This window comes from Sander vitreus, chromosome 2 (genome assembly GCF_031162955.1).
Source record: "Sander vitreus isolate 19-12246 chromosome 2, sanVit1, whole genome shotgun sequence".
Lineage (NCBI taxonomy): Eukaryota > Metazoa > Chordata > Actinopteri > Perciformes > Percidae > Sander > Sander vitreus.
Window position 1 is genome coordinate 11,910,749 of NC_135856.1, and position 18,304 is coordinate 11,929,052.

General features: G+C 40.3%; 1 protein-coding gene across 1 annotated transcript in view; it reads left to right on the plus strand.

The window, feature by feature from the left end:
- The window catches only part of gcgrb (glucagon receptor b), a 44,306-nt gene extending 26,268 nt beyond the window's left edge, over positions 1–18,038 (plus strand). The window contains exons 2-14 of the mRNA XM_078278144.1: positions 6,257–6,407; positions 6,547–6,643; positions 6,748–6,855; positions 7,999–8,087; positions 8,350–8,456; positions 9,067–9,223; positions 10,613–10,772; positions 11,756–11,816; positions 12,051–12,120; positions 14,326–14,414; positions 14,519–14,663; positions 16,963–17,004; positions 17,362–18,038. Of these exons, the coding sequence (XP_078134270.1) occupies positions 6,351–6,407; positions 6,547–6,643; positions 6,748–6,855; positions 7,999–8,087; positions 8,350–8,456; positions 9,067–9,223; positions 10,613–10,772; positions 11,756–11,816; positions 12,051–12,120; positions 14,326–14,414; positions 14,519–14,663; positions 16,963–17,004; positions 17,362–17,784 (1,605 nt within the window). The 5' untranslated portion in view covers positions 6,257–6,350 and the 3' untranslated portion in view covers positions 17,785–18,038. The remainder of the gene's footprint in view (positions 1–6,256; positions 6,408–6,546; positions 6,644–6,747; positions 6,856–7,998; positions 8,088–8,349; positions 8,457–9,066; positions 9,224–10,612; positions 10,773–11,755; positions 11,817–12,050; positions 12,121–14,325; positions 14,415–14,518; positions 14,664–16,962; positions 17,005–17,361) is intronic.
- The last annotated feature ends 266 nt before the right edge of the window (positions 18,039–18,304 follow it).

The window sequence follows — 18,304 nt, forward strand, 5'->3', positions numbered from 1 at the left end:
TGATTCGTTTCGTCTGTGGGTGCAGTAGAAAGGCTGGTCGGGACTTCTTTGCTTACTTTAGGGGCTGGAGGTATGGAGAGGTGGTTAACTTCCGCCAAAAGAGGAGCATTATGCCCTCCAGTGATGCCAAAGTTTTCATATTTTCATGTGACAGATTTTAAGGCTACTCTCCAACATTAGTTCAGAGTTGGAGGGTGCATGAAGCCCACATCTTCACTGCAAGAACAGAATGTCTGAAGAGCTGTTCGCAGAAACTGGGACTAAGCTAGCTGTTGATGGTCAGTAAAGAGACTCCCATCAAACTGTAGTAAACAAAAATGTCTTGTTTTCGATCTAGCATGTATTTAATAAAGACGGTTTTAGAGTTGTTGGAAGGCAATTTTGACGGAGCTGGGCAGATTAATGAAAATAAGCTAACAAACAACTTTTTGTGGTGCGTACTTAGTAAAGTAGCATAATTATTTTTTTAATAAGTAATGAGTAATTGATTACATTTTTCAAGTAACTTGGCCACCATTGTCAAGTACAATATCTCAGATGCTGATGTATATTTTGGATAACACCCTTATTTGCTTTCTTGCTGAGTGTCTTGTTTGAGTGTAAGCTGGCAGCGGAATGTGGTGTCGTTTGTTTCCATAGGAGAGAGGGTGTGTGTGGGAGCAATGCGAGGCTGAAGGACAATATATAGCGAGCAGGATATCAGTGGTATAAGTGAAGCATTTTTTATGGAGGAGTCCAGGGAGCACATGGCTGAGAATTTGGGGTCTGGCTCTTGGCATTCTCCATGGGACACTGAGAATGGTATGTACTGGCCAAGTCTTCTTCTTCCCATGTGCTGTCCCTCTCTCTCTCTCTCTCTCTCTCTCTATCTCCCTCTCTCCTTCCTTCGCACACTTCTCACGTTCACACACAACTTTTACGACGCTCATCTGGACACCGCTGGGTTAATCCACACCCACCACTGGACACTTCAGTTGCAGCGTTGCCATGATTTCATCTTATCGGACAGAAATACCGCCTGATTCTGGAAGTAGTCAGCTCAAAATTGCTTGGACCATCTGCCAGTCAGCTTGACAGCATTCAAACTTCATTCCAACCCAGATGTCTCCTAAGTGAAAGTGGTGATGATTTGAGAATGATATCAGTGCTGGAAGCCAAACTTTCTCCACAATTTTTATATGAGAACTATGAAGCAGCAAGCTGATGTGTTTTCTACATGCAGTGAAAACACGTAATCCTCTTAATGGGATATTATAGGCTCACATACAAAACAGTGCAGGTCACAGAGTTCTTGCATGGTGCCAAAGTACCACTATGCGTTTGCAGAGTCAAGGGATGTTTGGAACAGGAGAGCAGCTTTGCATGAACTATTAATCAGCTATCTGAGGCACTTATAAAAGACATAGGACTGGAGCTTTTCTCTGTCAGACCTTCATCTACTATCTCTGCGTGTTTCCCACTAAACTGACCTCCCATATGAGACAGGAAACAAGATGGTCAGACAATTCTCCCTTGAGAAGGCAAAAGAAATAAGGAAGGGAATAGGGCTGCATTCTCTGCTTTGGCTGATGGAATTTTTCTTCCACTTCTGACAAGCCAATTTGCTTCTGCATAGTTGGAGAGGTATAACATTGAAGAGTGGGGGAAGGACAAGGAGAACCTATCATGAGAGGAAGAGAGACAGAGAGAGATGAAAAGAAAACAATAGATAGCTCTTGCTCAGTTTGTGAACCATAACATCTGCTGAAGGGGCAGATTCTGGGTCACCTCCATCACCTACCTCAGTTAATCATAACAAAGAGCTTCACACGCTTGCATGAACACACAAACGCACACTCTTGTGACTGTCACTGGCCAAGTACACCTGATCTGCCTAAACTACTGTCAATCAAGAGGACAGAAACCTGAACAAAAAGCTGTATGGGGGACCTTTAACAACATAAAACATATTTGTGTACATGGCTTCATCAATGTGTGTGTGTGTGTGTGTGTGTGTGTGTGTGTGTGTGTGTGTGTGTGTGTGTGTGTGTGTGTGTGTGTGTGTGTGTGTGTGTGTGTGTGTGTGTGTGTTCAAATCCCACAGGGCACAGAAAGGCATTTTCGGGAGTCTCTGTATTACACATTATGTCATCCAAAAATCTACTAAGGTGTTTCATTTTTGGGTGAACAAACCCTTTAAAATTGGAATTATGTCCAAACAGCATATAGTTTAAAATAGGCGGCCAGAAAGTAAGCAATAAAGAAACAAATTAAAATAAAGTAAGAGAGAAGACGTCATGATATTGGTGCTTCAGAGCAGTTGGCTGTCAGTCTCCATGTGGGGCAGAGCGGTTCACAGATGCCGAAACAACATAATTACAGCTCTGTTTAGCTCCATTACAGCACTGCACTGTCTCTGATACCGCCTACAAACCCTCCATACTTTGCCTAATTACCCACTCCTCATCACATAGAGGCTTATTGATGTTAAACAACATAATTGGGAGGTGCTCGTAATGGGTGGCATGATCATAACCTTAATGATAACCTTACTGATAATGGGAAACAGTTTGTTTTCCTGATAATCTTCATTATCAGCCATTTGATCATTTGAGGACCCTTGATGTGTGATAAGTAGTTTTACTTACATTTTCATTTTCTCTACTTCCTTCTGCCTCTCCTTCCTGCTCTGTCCCCCTTGTTTTTGTGTGTGTGTGCGTGTGTGCGTGTGTGCGTGTGTGCGTGTGTGCGTGTGTGTGTGTGTGTGTGTGTGTGTGTGTGTGTAAAAAAGGAACAACGCAAACAATAGCTTACACTCAGTCCGTTTAAGCAAATATCTCTTGGGAGATGTAAATGACATAATGACATTACACACACACACACACACACACACACACAGAAAGAGAGAGAAGTTTGTATGACGGTCATGTATTTTGATTTACATGAACAGCGCAATATATAGTAATATTTCAAAGGAAAAAGCTGTGGCTTATCTCTGGCTTTGTGTTTCTTCTTGATAACACACAAACACAGCTCTGTATATTTATCATATGATTATAGGGCATGGAGACAGAGGATTTTCCACTGAATTGTCATGAAAAATATTTCGAAGAAGGATATAAGAATTGGCTCAGTAACAGCAGAAGTTCAAAGAAAGCTTGGACATGGAAATAAAATGTAAAATAAAAGTAAATCATTATTCAAACCACAGCCTAAAAAGTACTAGAAACATCTAGTATTGTAGCATGACTATTGGCGTAAAAAAAACTATCGGCAATTTTAAGTAATTAAGTAGTAAGTAGTTTTTACTTCCACCAAAAGAGAGAGAGAGAGCCGGGGCATCTCAGAACGGTGTTCACCGTTGTGAAACGGTGTGCAACTGCTTTGAGATCATAGACTGTAAATATTAAGTCTATGTTTGAAATATGTTTTCTCTCGTTTGGTGGGTGTGTCTCTAGTTTATTGGCTCAGGTCACAGGTGATACTCAATCAGCCTAGACGTGTCTGTAAACTCTCTCCCTGTGGGGTCGTACATCAAGCTGTTCAAATTAGCGCTCTCTCTAGAGGCCTGGAGAACTTCCGTTGTGTAATATGCAGCAGTTTTTTTTGTTGCATTTGTTTTTGGGGATTGTGTGTTTATCTTTTGCATCGATTCTTTTTTTTTGGTTTGTGTGCTTTTCTTTTTGCATCATGTATTTACAGCGCATTTGCTAAAGGCTGCACATGAGGTCAATAAGGCTATCAGTTTCATATCATTTCAGATTCAGATCATGTGCTGACCTCTTCTCAGCATTGTGGTTAACTAAAAACCGACACACAGACGCTGCCAGCGGCACACATCTTCTCACACACACACACACACACACACACACACACACACCCACACACACACACCCACACTCTCATATGCCCAGCTATGAAATTCAAGTATCTCTATATGTGACGAAGAAGGAGGTTGAATTTCAGATTACAAAGATCCTATTTAACCCAAAAATACATGTTGGATCAAAAAGGACCCGACTAAGAATTGATTATTTTATTCATAAGGACCTCTCCCTGTCACTTCTGACTGAAAGCAGGGACGAGCCTATGGGCGTGTCATGTAGTGGGCCAGCACCTTGCATGGTAGCTCTGCCACCATCGGTGTATGTGAATGGGTGAATGAGAGGCACATTTTAAAGCGCTTTGTGGGGCAAGGTAGAAAGGGTTTACATAAATGCAGTACATTTACCATTTACCATTGGATGAGTTGTTCTTGAGAACGCTTTGAACCAACACCCCCTCCAACAATGCTGCAAGCAGCAATACTGGGAACCAAGCGTTTTATAACTGCTTTTTGTGAAAACTTAAATTAATACTGGGAAGCAAACAATTGTCCCATTCCGAACAGGCTCCCGCTCCAAATGGGCACTGCACTAGTCAAATCAAAAATAAAAAAAAAAAAAATGCCAATGCCAAATTTACCAGAAGGCAGGAAATTAAGTGTTTATAAAAAAATACTCACCCCCGGAACTTACCGACCCTCGTCGTGTGCCAGTCAGTCTCTGTCTTTTCCAGCCTGGTAGTTGCTCTCAGCACCAAGCCCATTAGTTCCTACTTTTATTTTTTTTAGTGTCACTTTTAAAAAAAGGCTCAGTAATTAGCTGAAACAGTTGGGCACTGTAGGTCTTGCCAAACGTTACTCAAACTGAAGTAAATAGTGAATTTATTAGGGACTACTTTCAACTGCCAATTAATACATGCTTGAATAATACATGCTCAAGTAAGTGTTTACAGCAGCAGGGGTGGTGTATGTGGGATTGACTCTAAATTAACTACAGTGCCTGTGTTCATCATAATGAAAGAACATGTAAACTAGTCCTGCAATATGGATCACTGATGTGACTTTGGACAACAATAGAGGCTTTGGATACACAGAATACTTCTTTAATCTTAAATCTAACCATTGTTGGTTGTGCTCTTTTTATGGGATTTGTTGAGAATAAGAAAAATGTAGAATATGAATCTTACAGATTGTGTACCAAACAGGAGCCTGTAGCCTGTAGCCTGTAGGAGCATGTAAACTGTCTGTCTGTCCTGCTCTTGGCTTTGCTGCTCAGTCGATAAGAGCTGCATGTGATCTGAGGATGGTTATTACTGTACTGTAACACTACAAGGTAAAAGGTATTTAGCAGGGAGAGAAAACAACGGCAGCTTACTGTATTGTTGTGTGTAGTCCGAATGTGTGCTGTGATACCATGACAGGCTACTGATGTTTGACTTAGATCTTTGTTAAGGTACAGCAAGTCAATACCATGGTCAGAAACACATTCACACACATTGCTTGATGCAAATGCATCATCATGATCATCAGCAGCAGCAGCAGCAGCAGATGCACTTCAACAGAAGCACAGAGACTGGAACAGAGTGGAATTTGAAACGTTTTAGCCAAAAATGGTTCCATTGTCCAGGTGTTTTTTGCAGAAACGTTTCAGATTTTGTTTTGTTCTCCAACTTCGTGGATGAAAACGGTGAATTGGTGCCTCACAAAATGCACCAGCCATCAAACACACACACACACACACACACACACACACACACACACACACACACACACACACACACACACACACACACACACACACACACACAATTCTAGCAATTTCATAGACTTTAATGTTGTGGATTTCATTCAACAGGTATTCCAAATAATAATACTGTGTTCTAGACATGAGGCGAAGTGCAGACAAACGCACACATACTGTACAAATATCTGTAACTGAGAGGACATATCTCTTCTCCAGGAAGACACTCTCTTCACCTCTGACCCACTATCCCATTATCCAATCATCTCTTGCGCTCCCATGATTGATGCTTTTGTGCTGCAATTTCACAGTAAATGTTTAGAGAAATTTGCTATATGTGAAGTATACAGTTAACTTGTATAAATGACAATGTTGTGTTTTCATTGCTGTGAGGCATCCAGTGAGCTTTTCTGTAGGATCTTGCCTTACAGTAATTAAACCAATTGGATGAGCTCACAAATACTGTAAGATCTTTGTTCATTATTGGCTGGCATTGTGGAGGTACATGGTTTTCATCTTAAAGCTATGATGTGTGTAAGCACATGTGTGTTGTGAGTGTAAAAAAGGGAAGCTGTCGTTATATTACTGATTGTTGCTTGTTTTGTCTGTTCACTGTCAATCCATTGCTCTTTCAGTTGCAGTTGAAACCACCCCCCAACACACAGACACACACTTTGTTCCCACTAACAAGCTCCTTCATATTGTGTGTGTAGGTCACACAGTGAGATAGGGTTGAGACCACCTCATGTGTCAGACCTCCTCTGTGTTTTGGTCCCCACTGACCTCCATTCTCCCAGCATCAGTGGGATGTCCCAGGTGTGTCTCCTCTTGGCCTTGCTTATGCTCTGCAGCTCTGCAACAAAGGTACGACTCACGGCCTCGCTCTCTTTTTCACACACACACGCACACACACACACGCACGGGTTTTTGATCTACATGATGGGGCTGCGATGGTGTAGCTGAAACGTGACATGAAGCTTCAGAAAGTTTCGTCCTTCTTCAGGTCTCCTGTACTAACTCCCTGGAGCTTGTGAAGGAGCAGTGGAGCAGCTACAGAAACCAGTGCCTGGACTACCTCAACGCCACGCCCCCCACCAAAGGTGAGCCCCTCTCCTCCCAGGAGGAGGAAAGAGAATGCAGGAGAATGAAGCCTGAACTACTATAAGCCAAAAGCCGAATTTCAAAGATCTGATCTCTATTGCAGGGCTGGTGTGTAACAGGGCCTTTGACCTGTACGCCTGCTGGCCTGATGGACTCCCAGGAACCACTGTCAATGTCTCCTGCCCATGGTTCCTGCCATGGTACCATAAAGGTGTGTGTTATGATAAGATGAGATAAACTGTATTTATCCCAGGGAGAACTTGTTGTGTAGCAGTAACAGTACAAAGTGGGAAAGATTGCAAATATATGGAGTGCAACTGAACAAAATCTAAACAATAAAGATTATCAGTAAGATGCAAAAAACAAATACGCACAATGTCGGAAATGTAAACGGTAAGTATAGATATAACTTCCCAAAGCTGTGTGCAGAAACTCTCCCTTTATTTCAAATTAGAGCTCCTCTCTAACACACCTTCATGAGAAGTACAGTACTGGATATTAGACTTTTTCTAAACTGCTACTGTAGGTAGGCCTCGTCCCACTTGTTGAGTTGAAGCACTGACGTCAGTTTGTTTGAGAAATGCAAGACCCATCCAGAGACATGATGTGAGAGTAAAACTTCAGAGAAAGAGCTTTTTTGAAGATTGCTTCGTTAAAGTCATTGTGGAGTAAATGGAAAATGCTTTGTAATGGCAATGCAGCGCTTAATACTTTATATGTCCTTGCCATTCAGTGGGATGAAAGAAACCGTCTGTTGGATGAATGCTGTACTGAATAGTGTGTACCATGGTTTCAGTGAGTGGATGATGCATTTATTGTGTGTGAAGGCCACATATTAGTCAGTCATTAGTCAGCTATCACTCTAAATGTACTATCAATTTAAGAGTGGTATCAAAACTTCCCACTGTCTCAGGGAGCAGCACACCTGTCCTGTGGAGCTTTCTGAGACTTTTCTGGGGTGAAAACTATACAGAAAAAGGTGGGGATACTTCCATTTTGTAGGCAGCAAACTAACATAAACAAGCACACCTAACAAAACAGTGCAAGGGTACATTCAGCCGCGGCAAAGCGTAGCAAAATGTTTATTTAAACTGAAACGTTGCTGTCCTGTTGTGTTTGCAAGCGCACTGCCTTTTTAACACCTCTGACACACCCACCAAACGAGAGAAAACGTACCTTTAAAGCCCGTTGCTCACTGTTTCAACCTGGAAACTGTAGCAAAATGGAATATGATTACTCACTGTATTGTTGTGTGTAGATTGAGATTTGTGTATATATGGTATCTGGACAGTTAGAGCCATGCCACATGCCATCCTAATATACAATCTCATAATCTGTGCCTCTGCGTGAACAGTTCAGCAGGGTGTGGTCTACAGAGTCTGCAGTGAAGATGGTCAGTGGGCGCCAAAGAATACCAGCGAATGTGAGGACGACCCTGGTGAGGTGTGTGTATACATGACAGTGTGTTTGTGTGTGTGGGGGGGTCAGCCCTGACTTGTGAGATAACAGTTCCCATGTTTGAAAGCTGCTCGGAGTGGTGACTCAGCGTGTGAAAATCCTCCTATCTGTTCAATACTGTTTAGGAACTTTTTTGTGCGACGTTTAATCTGTTTAGTCTCTTAGTGTGTGGGTGGATGGGTGGGTAGATGTGTATGAAGGCAATGCATGGAAGTAACTGACTCAGTCCCTCATGTTGGTTCTGCAGCACCAGTATGGCCGCATCCTCAGTCAGTTAAGGATCATGTATACAGTGGGCTACTCGCTCTCCCTTGGAGCTCTGCTACTGGCCCTGGGAATCCTCATCACCTTCAGGTACAACATGTACAAGGAGTAAATGGTGGGCGGCAGAGAAAGAGGAATGAAAGAAAAAGAAGGAAGAATAAGAAACAGGAAAGAGAACTGAGGGTAGCAAGAAGAAAGGAGGAAAGGAGAATGAATGGGATGACAGTGGGAAAGAGTAACAGAGAATCAAAAAAATAGTGATGAATGAAATGAGGAAAAGATAATAAAAGTAAGGAAGGAAGAAAGGAGGAAGAAATGATAGAAGAATGAAAATAAATGAAGGGAGAAGAACGATGTAAAAGAGGGAAACTAGGGAAAGAAGGAGGGCAGGAAGGGATAAATAAAGAAAGGAAGAAGATAAGAAGGAAGGGGGTCAATACGAGAATTAAGAACAGACAGAAAGATAAAAAGAAGCTATGCATGAAAGGTGGAAAAAAAGTGGGGAAAAGGGAGAAGGAAACAAAAAGCAAAAGGAAGGAAGGAGACAATCAAGTAAGGAACACATTTTAAAGAAAAAAGAAAGCAAGACAAAAAAAATGCAAGGATTGGAAAACATTTTTTAGTCATGTTCCTGCATGCAAAGTAGTGAATAGAACACATACAAGTCAAAAACCATCACACACTGTCACCTCTGCACCAGGAAGCTCCACTGTATGAGGAACAACATCCACATGAACCTGTTTTCCTCCTTCATCCTGAGAGCCGTGTCCATCCTGGTCAAAGACGCCCTGCTGACCCTCACACTGGACCCCAGGAGCAGCAGTGACACCCAGACACAAGCCTGGGTCAACATACCGGTCAGAGCAAACACACCACAATCACTGCAAACATTTCATTACATGTTAAAATAATAAAGTATCAAAGTGACTCCTTGTATAAGAGGAAACAGATAATCCAATACACTACCTCAACTGCCACTCCCTTCCTTACATAAATTGTAAATGCAGAAAAGTGCATATGAAAATAACAATAATGAGACAGAGGGTTGCGACACATTTAAAGACTATACTCCATATTTCTTGAATATCTGTATTTTTCTATGGCAAACCTTAACTGCTATTAAGGATTGTGAACAAAGAAAGAAATATATGTGGATGCCAGAATCAAAAAGTTCATGTGAAGGACAGCTGTCCTTGTCCTCTGAACTGCTGAGCATTGTATTGTGCTGAAGCCTAACGCAGAGTCAATTTAACTGAGCTGAAAGCAGAATACTTGTGACTCCTTTGGAGATCTGGTTTAAAGGAGAATTCCGGTCGATTTCAACACGTAGCTCTGTTGTTTGTAAATTTGGAGTGCTGTCAGTAGCGGGAAAAATGAAAACAATCTGTGTTGCCTACACCGTGTTATCCTGCTAGCGTTAGCACCCAGGAGAATGAAACCGGGCAAACTTTAAACGTGCTTTTAGCCTCTTAACATGTTCGAAATGTCATTACAAGCGCCTACCCATGTGAAGTGATTCCTTCCGAGTGAACAAAGTGAATCTGATTGCAGTAGATGTGAAAGAAATGCCTAAAAGTTGCAATAATTCAGTTCTGTTTAGTTCCGGTGTTGAGACGGCAAGACTTAGGGACCAGCTACAAACTACAACACCGAAAAGAGATACAACAAAAATATTTATTAATTTAATGATTAAATAATGTAGTGTCTCCAAACTTACCTCAATTATAACTTGTCTCCTGCTAGTTGTACTACAGCACTTACTTTTAAAAAAAATAAACATATGCTTGTATATCTCTTTTCGGTGTTGTAGTTTGTAGACGGTCCTGAAGCACTCGTCTTGCCGTCTCAACACCGGAACTAAACAGAGCTGAATTATTACAACTTTTATGCATTTCTTTCACATCTACTGCAGTCAGATTCACTGTGTTCACTCGGAAGGAATCACTTCACATGGGTAGGCACTTGCGATGACATTTCGAACATGTTAAGAGGTTAAAAGCATGTTTTAGAGTTTCATTCTCCTGGGTGCTAAAGCTAGCAGGAGGATAACACGGTGTAGGCAACACAGATTGTTTTCATTTTTCCCGCTACTGACAGCACTCCAAATTTATAAACAACAGAGCTACGTGTTGAAATCGACCGGAATTCTCCTTTAAGACATTTTCGATTTTTGTATCAGAACAAAATGTATCACCTTGGCCTATTGTTTGTATCTCCAACACCTTCGTCATATTTTTGTGTCTCAGGCTGTTATGTGGTGCCGTGGTGCCATGGTGATGATGCAGTACAGCGTGATGGCCAATAACTATTGGCTGTTGGTGGAGGGCATCTACCTGCACAGCCTGCTAGTCATCACCGTCTTCAGTGAGAGGAAGTACTTCTACATTTACCTGGCCATTGGCTGGGGTAAGAACCACAACTCTCACACAGTGACTGACAATCGCATCGTAATGATGTTCCACTTATTACAGAATCTGTAGTTGTGTGCTTTTCTATCAGACAAATATTGGTCAGTTTAGTGAGAAGAGTAAACAGCATTCTGACCCAAAATCAATTGTTAGTAACAAACATGCATCTGTCAAGCAGTTCAGATATGGTTAACAGGTATGTACATACATGCAGATTAATGATAAAATACAGAGCAGCTGTTTGGACAGGCAATTGTAGAGACAGGAACAGTGGGAGATGGCGAAGGTAACATTTATTTGTAACTTGCACAATTCCAAAATGTATAAATCCTTAAGGGCACAAAATTCAAAAAACAATCAGCCCAGAGCCACTTTGGTTTATCATTTCAGATCTGCTTTCTTGAAAACATCTGTCTCTAAATAAAGAATGACTTATGCTCATATTAAGTTTTCAGATTGTTATTCTGATGTAGCAATTTAATTATATAGTTATCTTGAGATTTTAAACATTGTTTTCCTCATGCTTCACTGAGCGGAGATAACAAATCATGGTCTTGCCACAACTATTAACTGGATTGTACATTGGATGTTAGTGAGTCATTGTAGCCCGAAAGGACAGTTCAAGTCCGCAGAAGAGACCAGGTTCATGAACGGATTAGATTCTGCTTTGCATACGCAGCAAGCATTTTCATATCAAGTCATCATCGTGTTAGAGGAGAATAGATATTTTGTCTTGAGATAATGAGATTTTAAAGTCATCATCATAAATAATGCTAAATAATACAAAAAAATCATGTCAACATGATCACTTGGTTAAAGAATATATGCAGTGCAAATAATTAATGTAATTAAGTATTGGAGTGACTGATGTACCAGGAGCACAGCATCTATGATGTCATCGCTAATCCGGTAAAATGACAACTTTATGTCCTAAAAAGTTTGACTCTGTTCACTTTCTTGTTTTACCTTTGTCATTCTCAGGTGCACCACTCATATTTGTGTTGCCGTGGATCACAGTGAAATATCTGTATGAGAACGAGGAGTAAGTTGCTTTTTATGAGGTCACATCAAATGAAAGGCAATTTAGATGTAACAGCTTTTATCTGTGCATTCATAACATAGTGTATGACTGTGTGATGATTCTTTGGATACAGCTAAAAGATTAAAATCCAAAGTATAACAGAAATAAGTTAGAATGTAAAATGTGTGTGTGTGTGTGTGTGTGTGTGTGTGTGTGTGTGTGTGTGTGTGTGTGTGTGTGTGTGTGTGTGTGTAGGTGCTGGGAGAGGAATATTAACATGGGATATTGGTGGATCATCCGTTCTCCTATACTGTTTGCTTATCTGGTAAGGCTGTCTGTGTCTGTCTGTTTGTCTCTTACTCGCATATTCTCTGTCTGGCAGTCTACAATTGAACCATTTAATGAAGGAAATTCAAGTCCAGACTGTGCTGGCATGTGATCGAGCTACAGATGCACATAACACACACACACACACACACACACACACACACACACACACACACACACACACACACACACACACACACACACACACACACACACACACACACACACACACACAGCAGCTGACATTCCCCAACTGTGTCTTTGCAGATGTTGCTGTGAATAGAGAAAGCGAAAGATACCAAATGCTTGTGTTTGGGTGCATGTGTGAAAATATGTAGAAAATATTGATTCACCTTAAAATCTCCTTTTCATTTTTTATACATCTGCAACATTAGTATCTCTCCCCACTGAGTAATTTAGATGATGTTGACAGAAAGCCACTCTGTGTAGTCAAGTGTAGCATCTAACTATGATTTTATGCAGTAAAAGAAAATCAGCCAGATGTTCAGTCAAGTGTTTTTGTCTAATTTTAGATCTCCAGGAGAAGACGGAGTGTGACGTGACTCTTTCAGGCTCTTACTGCAGTGTAGTATACACTGATACAGCAAAACATTTTAGTCCAACACACTATTAACCCTTGTGCATCCCTGTAAAAAAAAGATGATCTGATGTCCTTAGACAAAAGTGTCTGTGTAAAAAAAAACTGCCATATAATAATATATTATTATTTTCCACTTTCACTAAGTTAAATATTTAACCAACGCCAAATGTATCCATTTTCAAACATAAAAAATGGCTCAATCTGGGGGAAAATAGTAAAAACTAAAACTTTGAAGCCAGGGTTGTAGATGGAAAGCCTGAATAGAATGCATGATGAGGACATTTTTGTCCCTAAGTGTCTAACTGTCTATTGGCTATGCAGTCATTATCGACTTATTATAGAAGCTGAGGTTGAACTTCCAAAATTCAGAAAAATACTCACACCTTTGTCAAAATGTAGACAAGATTATTAACACAGCCAAAATGATCGACAAGTTAAAAAGCCAAAATTGTCCCTAGTGATAAAAGTCACTGATTCATTTACAAATAAATCTGAAAAAAGGGGCTGGGAGTATGCACTCTTTTTTGTGAAACATTTATTTTAATACAGATTTTTTTGTATAGTATGTTTACTATTTAAGTCAATAATGTGCTTGAAGTTCCTGTTCTTTGGTTCTTTTGCACATGTTTTTCTTGTTCTACTAACAGTTGCCTGAGGAGATAAAACTAAAAAGATTAAAGAATGAAAATAAACTTGTAACAGCTTCATTATAGTGAAAATAGTGAGAAAATTTCACACCCTAAATTGTATGTCATATCGTTTCTATAATATCTTCGGTGTTCTACAAACACAGACACACACTCACACACACACACACACACACACACACACACAGAAATAAGTTGTGGAATTCCTCGTGTGTGTTTCCTGCCTCTTGTTCCCATGGATACAAACAACTTTATGGATGGAAACACTTATGATTACAAGTGCACAGTAACACTAACAGTAGTAATCTTTGTGACCTCATGCAAAAGCGTACTTGTGTGCATGCACGCACGCACACACACACACACACACACACAAAGACACACTGAATTATTCAGAAACCCGTACATTTCCTAGACTGTTTAAGTTGCACAGTTTGTTCCTTGTGGAAAAAATCTCTTTATCTTAATCTCTGAAATAGTTGCTGTCCAGTTGTATAACTTTATATGTCATCCTCCAGCAATCCCAAACACAACCCTGCAGTTCAACTATTGTCCACACATATTCACACCTAAATAAACTGCATTTGTGTGCACTCAAACACACACACACATTCACACAAACACATCTGTCAAGACAACATACACACGTTACCAAATTTGGTAACTAATATTTGTTAATAACTTCAGTGTTGTAATAATGAATGTTCTCTGTCATTGGGTCTGCACTAGATCACTCTGTGTGTGTGTGTGTGTGTGTGTGTGTGTGTGTGTGTGTGTGTGTGTGTGTGTGTGTGTGTGTGTGTGTGTGTGTGTGTGTGTGTGTTCAAATCCCACAGGGCACAGAAAGGCATTTTCGGGAGTCTCTGTCTTACATATTATGTCATCCAAAAATCTACAGAATATATTATGCACATTTTTTTAGATCATTTAACTCCCCCTCTCTTCTACATTTTAGATTAACTTCTTCATATTCATACGAATTATCAAAATCCTGATGTCTAAACTCAGAGCTCATCAGATGAGATACACTGACTACAAGTTCAGGTGAGACTTAACTGGTATCTGGAATCTTACCTGATAAAGGTCGTAACTAAAATGAGCAGCGGATAACCTTTCTTCTTTCTTGTAATATTCCTCCTCTGGTTCAGATTAGCAAAATCCACTCTGACTCTCATTCCTCTGCTCGGGATTCACGCCATCCTCTTCACCTTCGTCATTGACGAGTCTGTCCCTAAAGGCTCCATACTGCGCCTCATTCGCCTCTTCTGTGACCTGCTGTTCAACTCTTTCCAGGTAAGAGCTCAACTTAACATTCATCTTACTGTATTTACACGTACATCCTCAAACATTCCATCATTAGTATGTTTCTCCGTGTATTTTTCTCTTTATGCCTCTATCTTTTCTTTTCTGAGGCATACATGAACAATTGTAAGCCTTTTGTTGTTTCTTTAAAAGCTATTTTGACTCTAATGAGTATTTCTTTTGATTTATTTATAAGAAATATTTTACATTAAAAAGAAATTTCTCCTTATTTAGTGTTAAAATGTACTTATCCATTTCATATTCTTCTTTTGTAAAAGGTTTTACGTTGAGAATGAGTAATACATGGACCTGGAGTAAACCAATGTACAAATGGATGAATGAACAGTAACCTATTCATATTTAAAGGTCTCCTGTGGAGTTTTCCTTGTAAACCATCCAGTGTCACTCACCAAAATGCACTTTGTGTATCCTGGAGGTCTAACACATATGTCCCTCATCATAAAACATCTGCAAAGCCAGTTGTTTTGAAAAATGTGAAACCTCAATTGTTTCCATCCATGTTTACTTGCTACCAGTCTTTTTCTTCCCTGCCTTTGTTGGCACATTGCTGCCTTTGGCGTGTTACCGCCACCAGAAGATCAGTTGTGACCTAAACTAGCAATCCATTTATCTTACAAAGTACTACTAAGCATTGCTTGTGTAGCCTGCCTTTGTGCCAAAGAACTCATACAGGTATAAAGGACCCATACTGATGCACTGGATGACAAATAACATAACTTCATAGTGGGGAATATGGTACAGCTCTTTCACATGTTTTTAATTACCTGCTTTTTCAATGGAGTTCTGTGACACAAAGGTTGTAAGTTATATTTATATTAGGGCTGTCAATCGATTAAAAAATGTAATCTAATTAATTACATACTCTGTGATTAATTAATCGAAATGAATCGCATACATAATTAACGGTGCTTGAACTGATACGTTTTAAGAAAGTAAAAAAAGAAGAAAAAAAAAAGAGTACTAAACAACAGTTGGTGGCATTAAAGAACGGCTTGTTTATTGCTAAGGCCATATGGTCAAAATGAAATGATTTAATAATAATGTATAACAATAACATATTTCACTAGTAAATTGCTGTTGAACCATCAGATGGGAAAAGGACATTTACAATAACTTAAAATGCACCATGAGGCTGTAGTTTACCAGTTTCATTGAACACACCTCTTCTGTGTTGTTTTTCTGGACAGCTGCAGATTGTTACATACCGGTGTTGAATCCTCTACAGTAAAACACAGTCAAACTTTACACCGTTTAGCGTTAGCTGTCAGCATTTTAACCGTGTTTAATCCAGCTACTAGCTAGCGGTAGGCTAACGTTAGCTGCTGTCGAGTATAGTGTTAACTAGCGTCATATTCAGCGGTGTTTGTGTTTCAGAGCATCAGAGAGAAGAGCAGACATATCAGTGGCACCAGATTTCGGTAGCCAGGGTTGGCAGGAAGAAGATTTTTACAAGTAAATGTTCCAATTAATAATCCAGGCAGAACATTCTTGTCTCCCTCCTTCATTTTACAGTCCAATGGTGGTTAGAACGGCTCCGGGTCAAACGTCAATATGGAATTGATTAATCTGCGTTATTTTTTATTGCGTTATTTGTTCTCAGATTAATTAATCAAAATGAACGTGTTATTTTGACAGCCCTAATTTATATATGTTGATAATATTAACAAATGAAAATATATTTAGAGCTGTGTCCTTTAAAGCTCTCATATTTTGTTAGTTTATACTCGTATTTTGGGTTTCTTCTAGAACATGTTTACATGCTTTAATGTTCAAAAAACATTATTTTTCTCATACTGTCTGTATGCCTGTTTACAGTACCTGTCTCTTCAAGCCCCCCTACAAAAAATGCCCAGTCTGCTCTGATTGGTCAACGTTTCCAGGTCTTCCACATCTGCACTCTCTGCATTTTTGCACCGTCATTGCAGATGGGGAATACACTGCACGTGATCATTTAGTATAGTTATATGCTATATAGTAGTTTTCATTTCATTTCATTTATTATACAGGAAAATTTAAAAGCAACAACTAAGTTACAATAAACGGGCCTGACTCAGTTTCAAAACTGGTTTACAGCAGGTTCCTGTCTTAGTTGTGACATAACAACATACGGAAGTCCTGACGGCTTGTTTAAAGGCACTGTTTCTAAACACGGGCTGTGTAAATATCTCTGTGGATGTGAGTTTTGATAATTTCCCAGTATTTATATAACACCTTGACCTGCTTTATAATGAATTTCAGTCTATAATGAAGATTCCACTTTCTTTTTCAGGGCTTGCTGGTTGCCATCCTGTACTGCTTTGTCAACAAAGAGGTGAGACAGATGTGCTTTCATTTCAAACACCACCTTAATTTAATATCTGTCTTTGCTGCAGTTCCTTCCTTTCCTTTTGTAGAGACAATAAATAAGACATTTTTCATCATCAGTGTTCCTGTTGCCAGCCTTTATCGGACCTTTTATATTGTGTAAAGCTCCATCTTTGTTCAAGTTCTACTCTATATTTTTGTTTACAAAGTGGGACAGACACAACATCATCCATCTGTCCATATATCCATAGTCTTTGGCAAGAGAGCAAGTCCATCTCATGAAGTGCTCAGCGTCTTATTTAATCTTCATCACAAATCTTCATGTGTCTGTCCTCTATCTGCTCTCTCTCTCTCTGCCCCTCAGGTGCAGTCAGAGATGCTAAAAAAGTGGAAGAGGTGGAAGCTAGGTAAGGACATCGATGAGGAGTACCGCCACACCCACAGCCACACTCCGCACATCAAGAGCGGCAGCATTGCCACTGGCAATCTGCCCTATCTCCATGACAACAATGCCAGTGATCCCAGCGGTGACTCACCTCGCCTCAACAAGGCTGACAGAGACCCCTCGTGCTCCGCCGCACTGGAGGACAACCGCCGACTAGTCGTCTCCTACAGCAACGGGACAAGGAAAGGCGGGCCCGCCAGGAGTAGACACACCCTGCAGTTCTCTTTCCTGCCACACCGAGGCACTGGCAGTAATGTGACCACTACCACAGAGGACGCGTGTCTGGAGGAGAAGGTGCAGTGCCGCACATCCCCTCTGGACGGAGAGGAGACTAATGTATGAAGACAACTTGCTCTGAGGCATCTTCATGAAAACTCTTACTGTTTGTGCTTATCGATGTTTCGGATCAGTGTTTATCATGCGCCAACAAAACAGCCTGAGTGGAAAGAGAACGAGCAAATAACCCACGCAGATCATGACGTTTTAACCTGCCCAGCTGCAGATTAATATTGATTGGTTTTGGGACGTTAAGTGAAAAAGCACTTATTGACTTCAAACATTAGGAATGATAAAATAAATTAAAAAGAAACGTGTGTGTGTGTACATGGAGAACTGCCATTTCGCCACCGACCCTGCTCACGTTTCCATCTGTACTGCTGCTGCACTTGTGTTGTTTGTAAGTTTGCAGCAATGGACGTTCACAGTACAGTTTTTTTTTTTTATGAAACTGAATGTGGACTTCAACAAGCATGACTCAAGCTGTCTTGTCTCTCATATCAAGATGAAAGAAGAACTGAGAGATTCACTGGACATCACTGACTCTCATCACGCAGTGCTTGCAATGTTGAGGCAGAGGATGGAC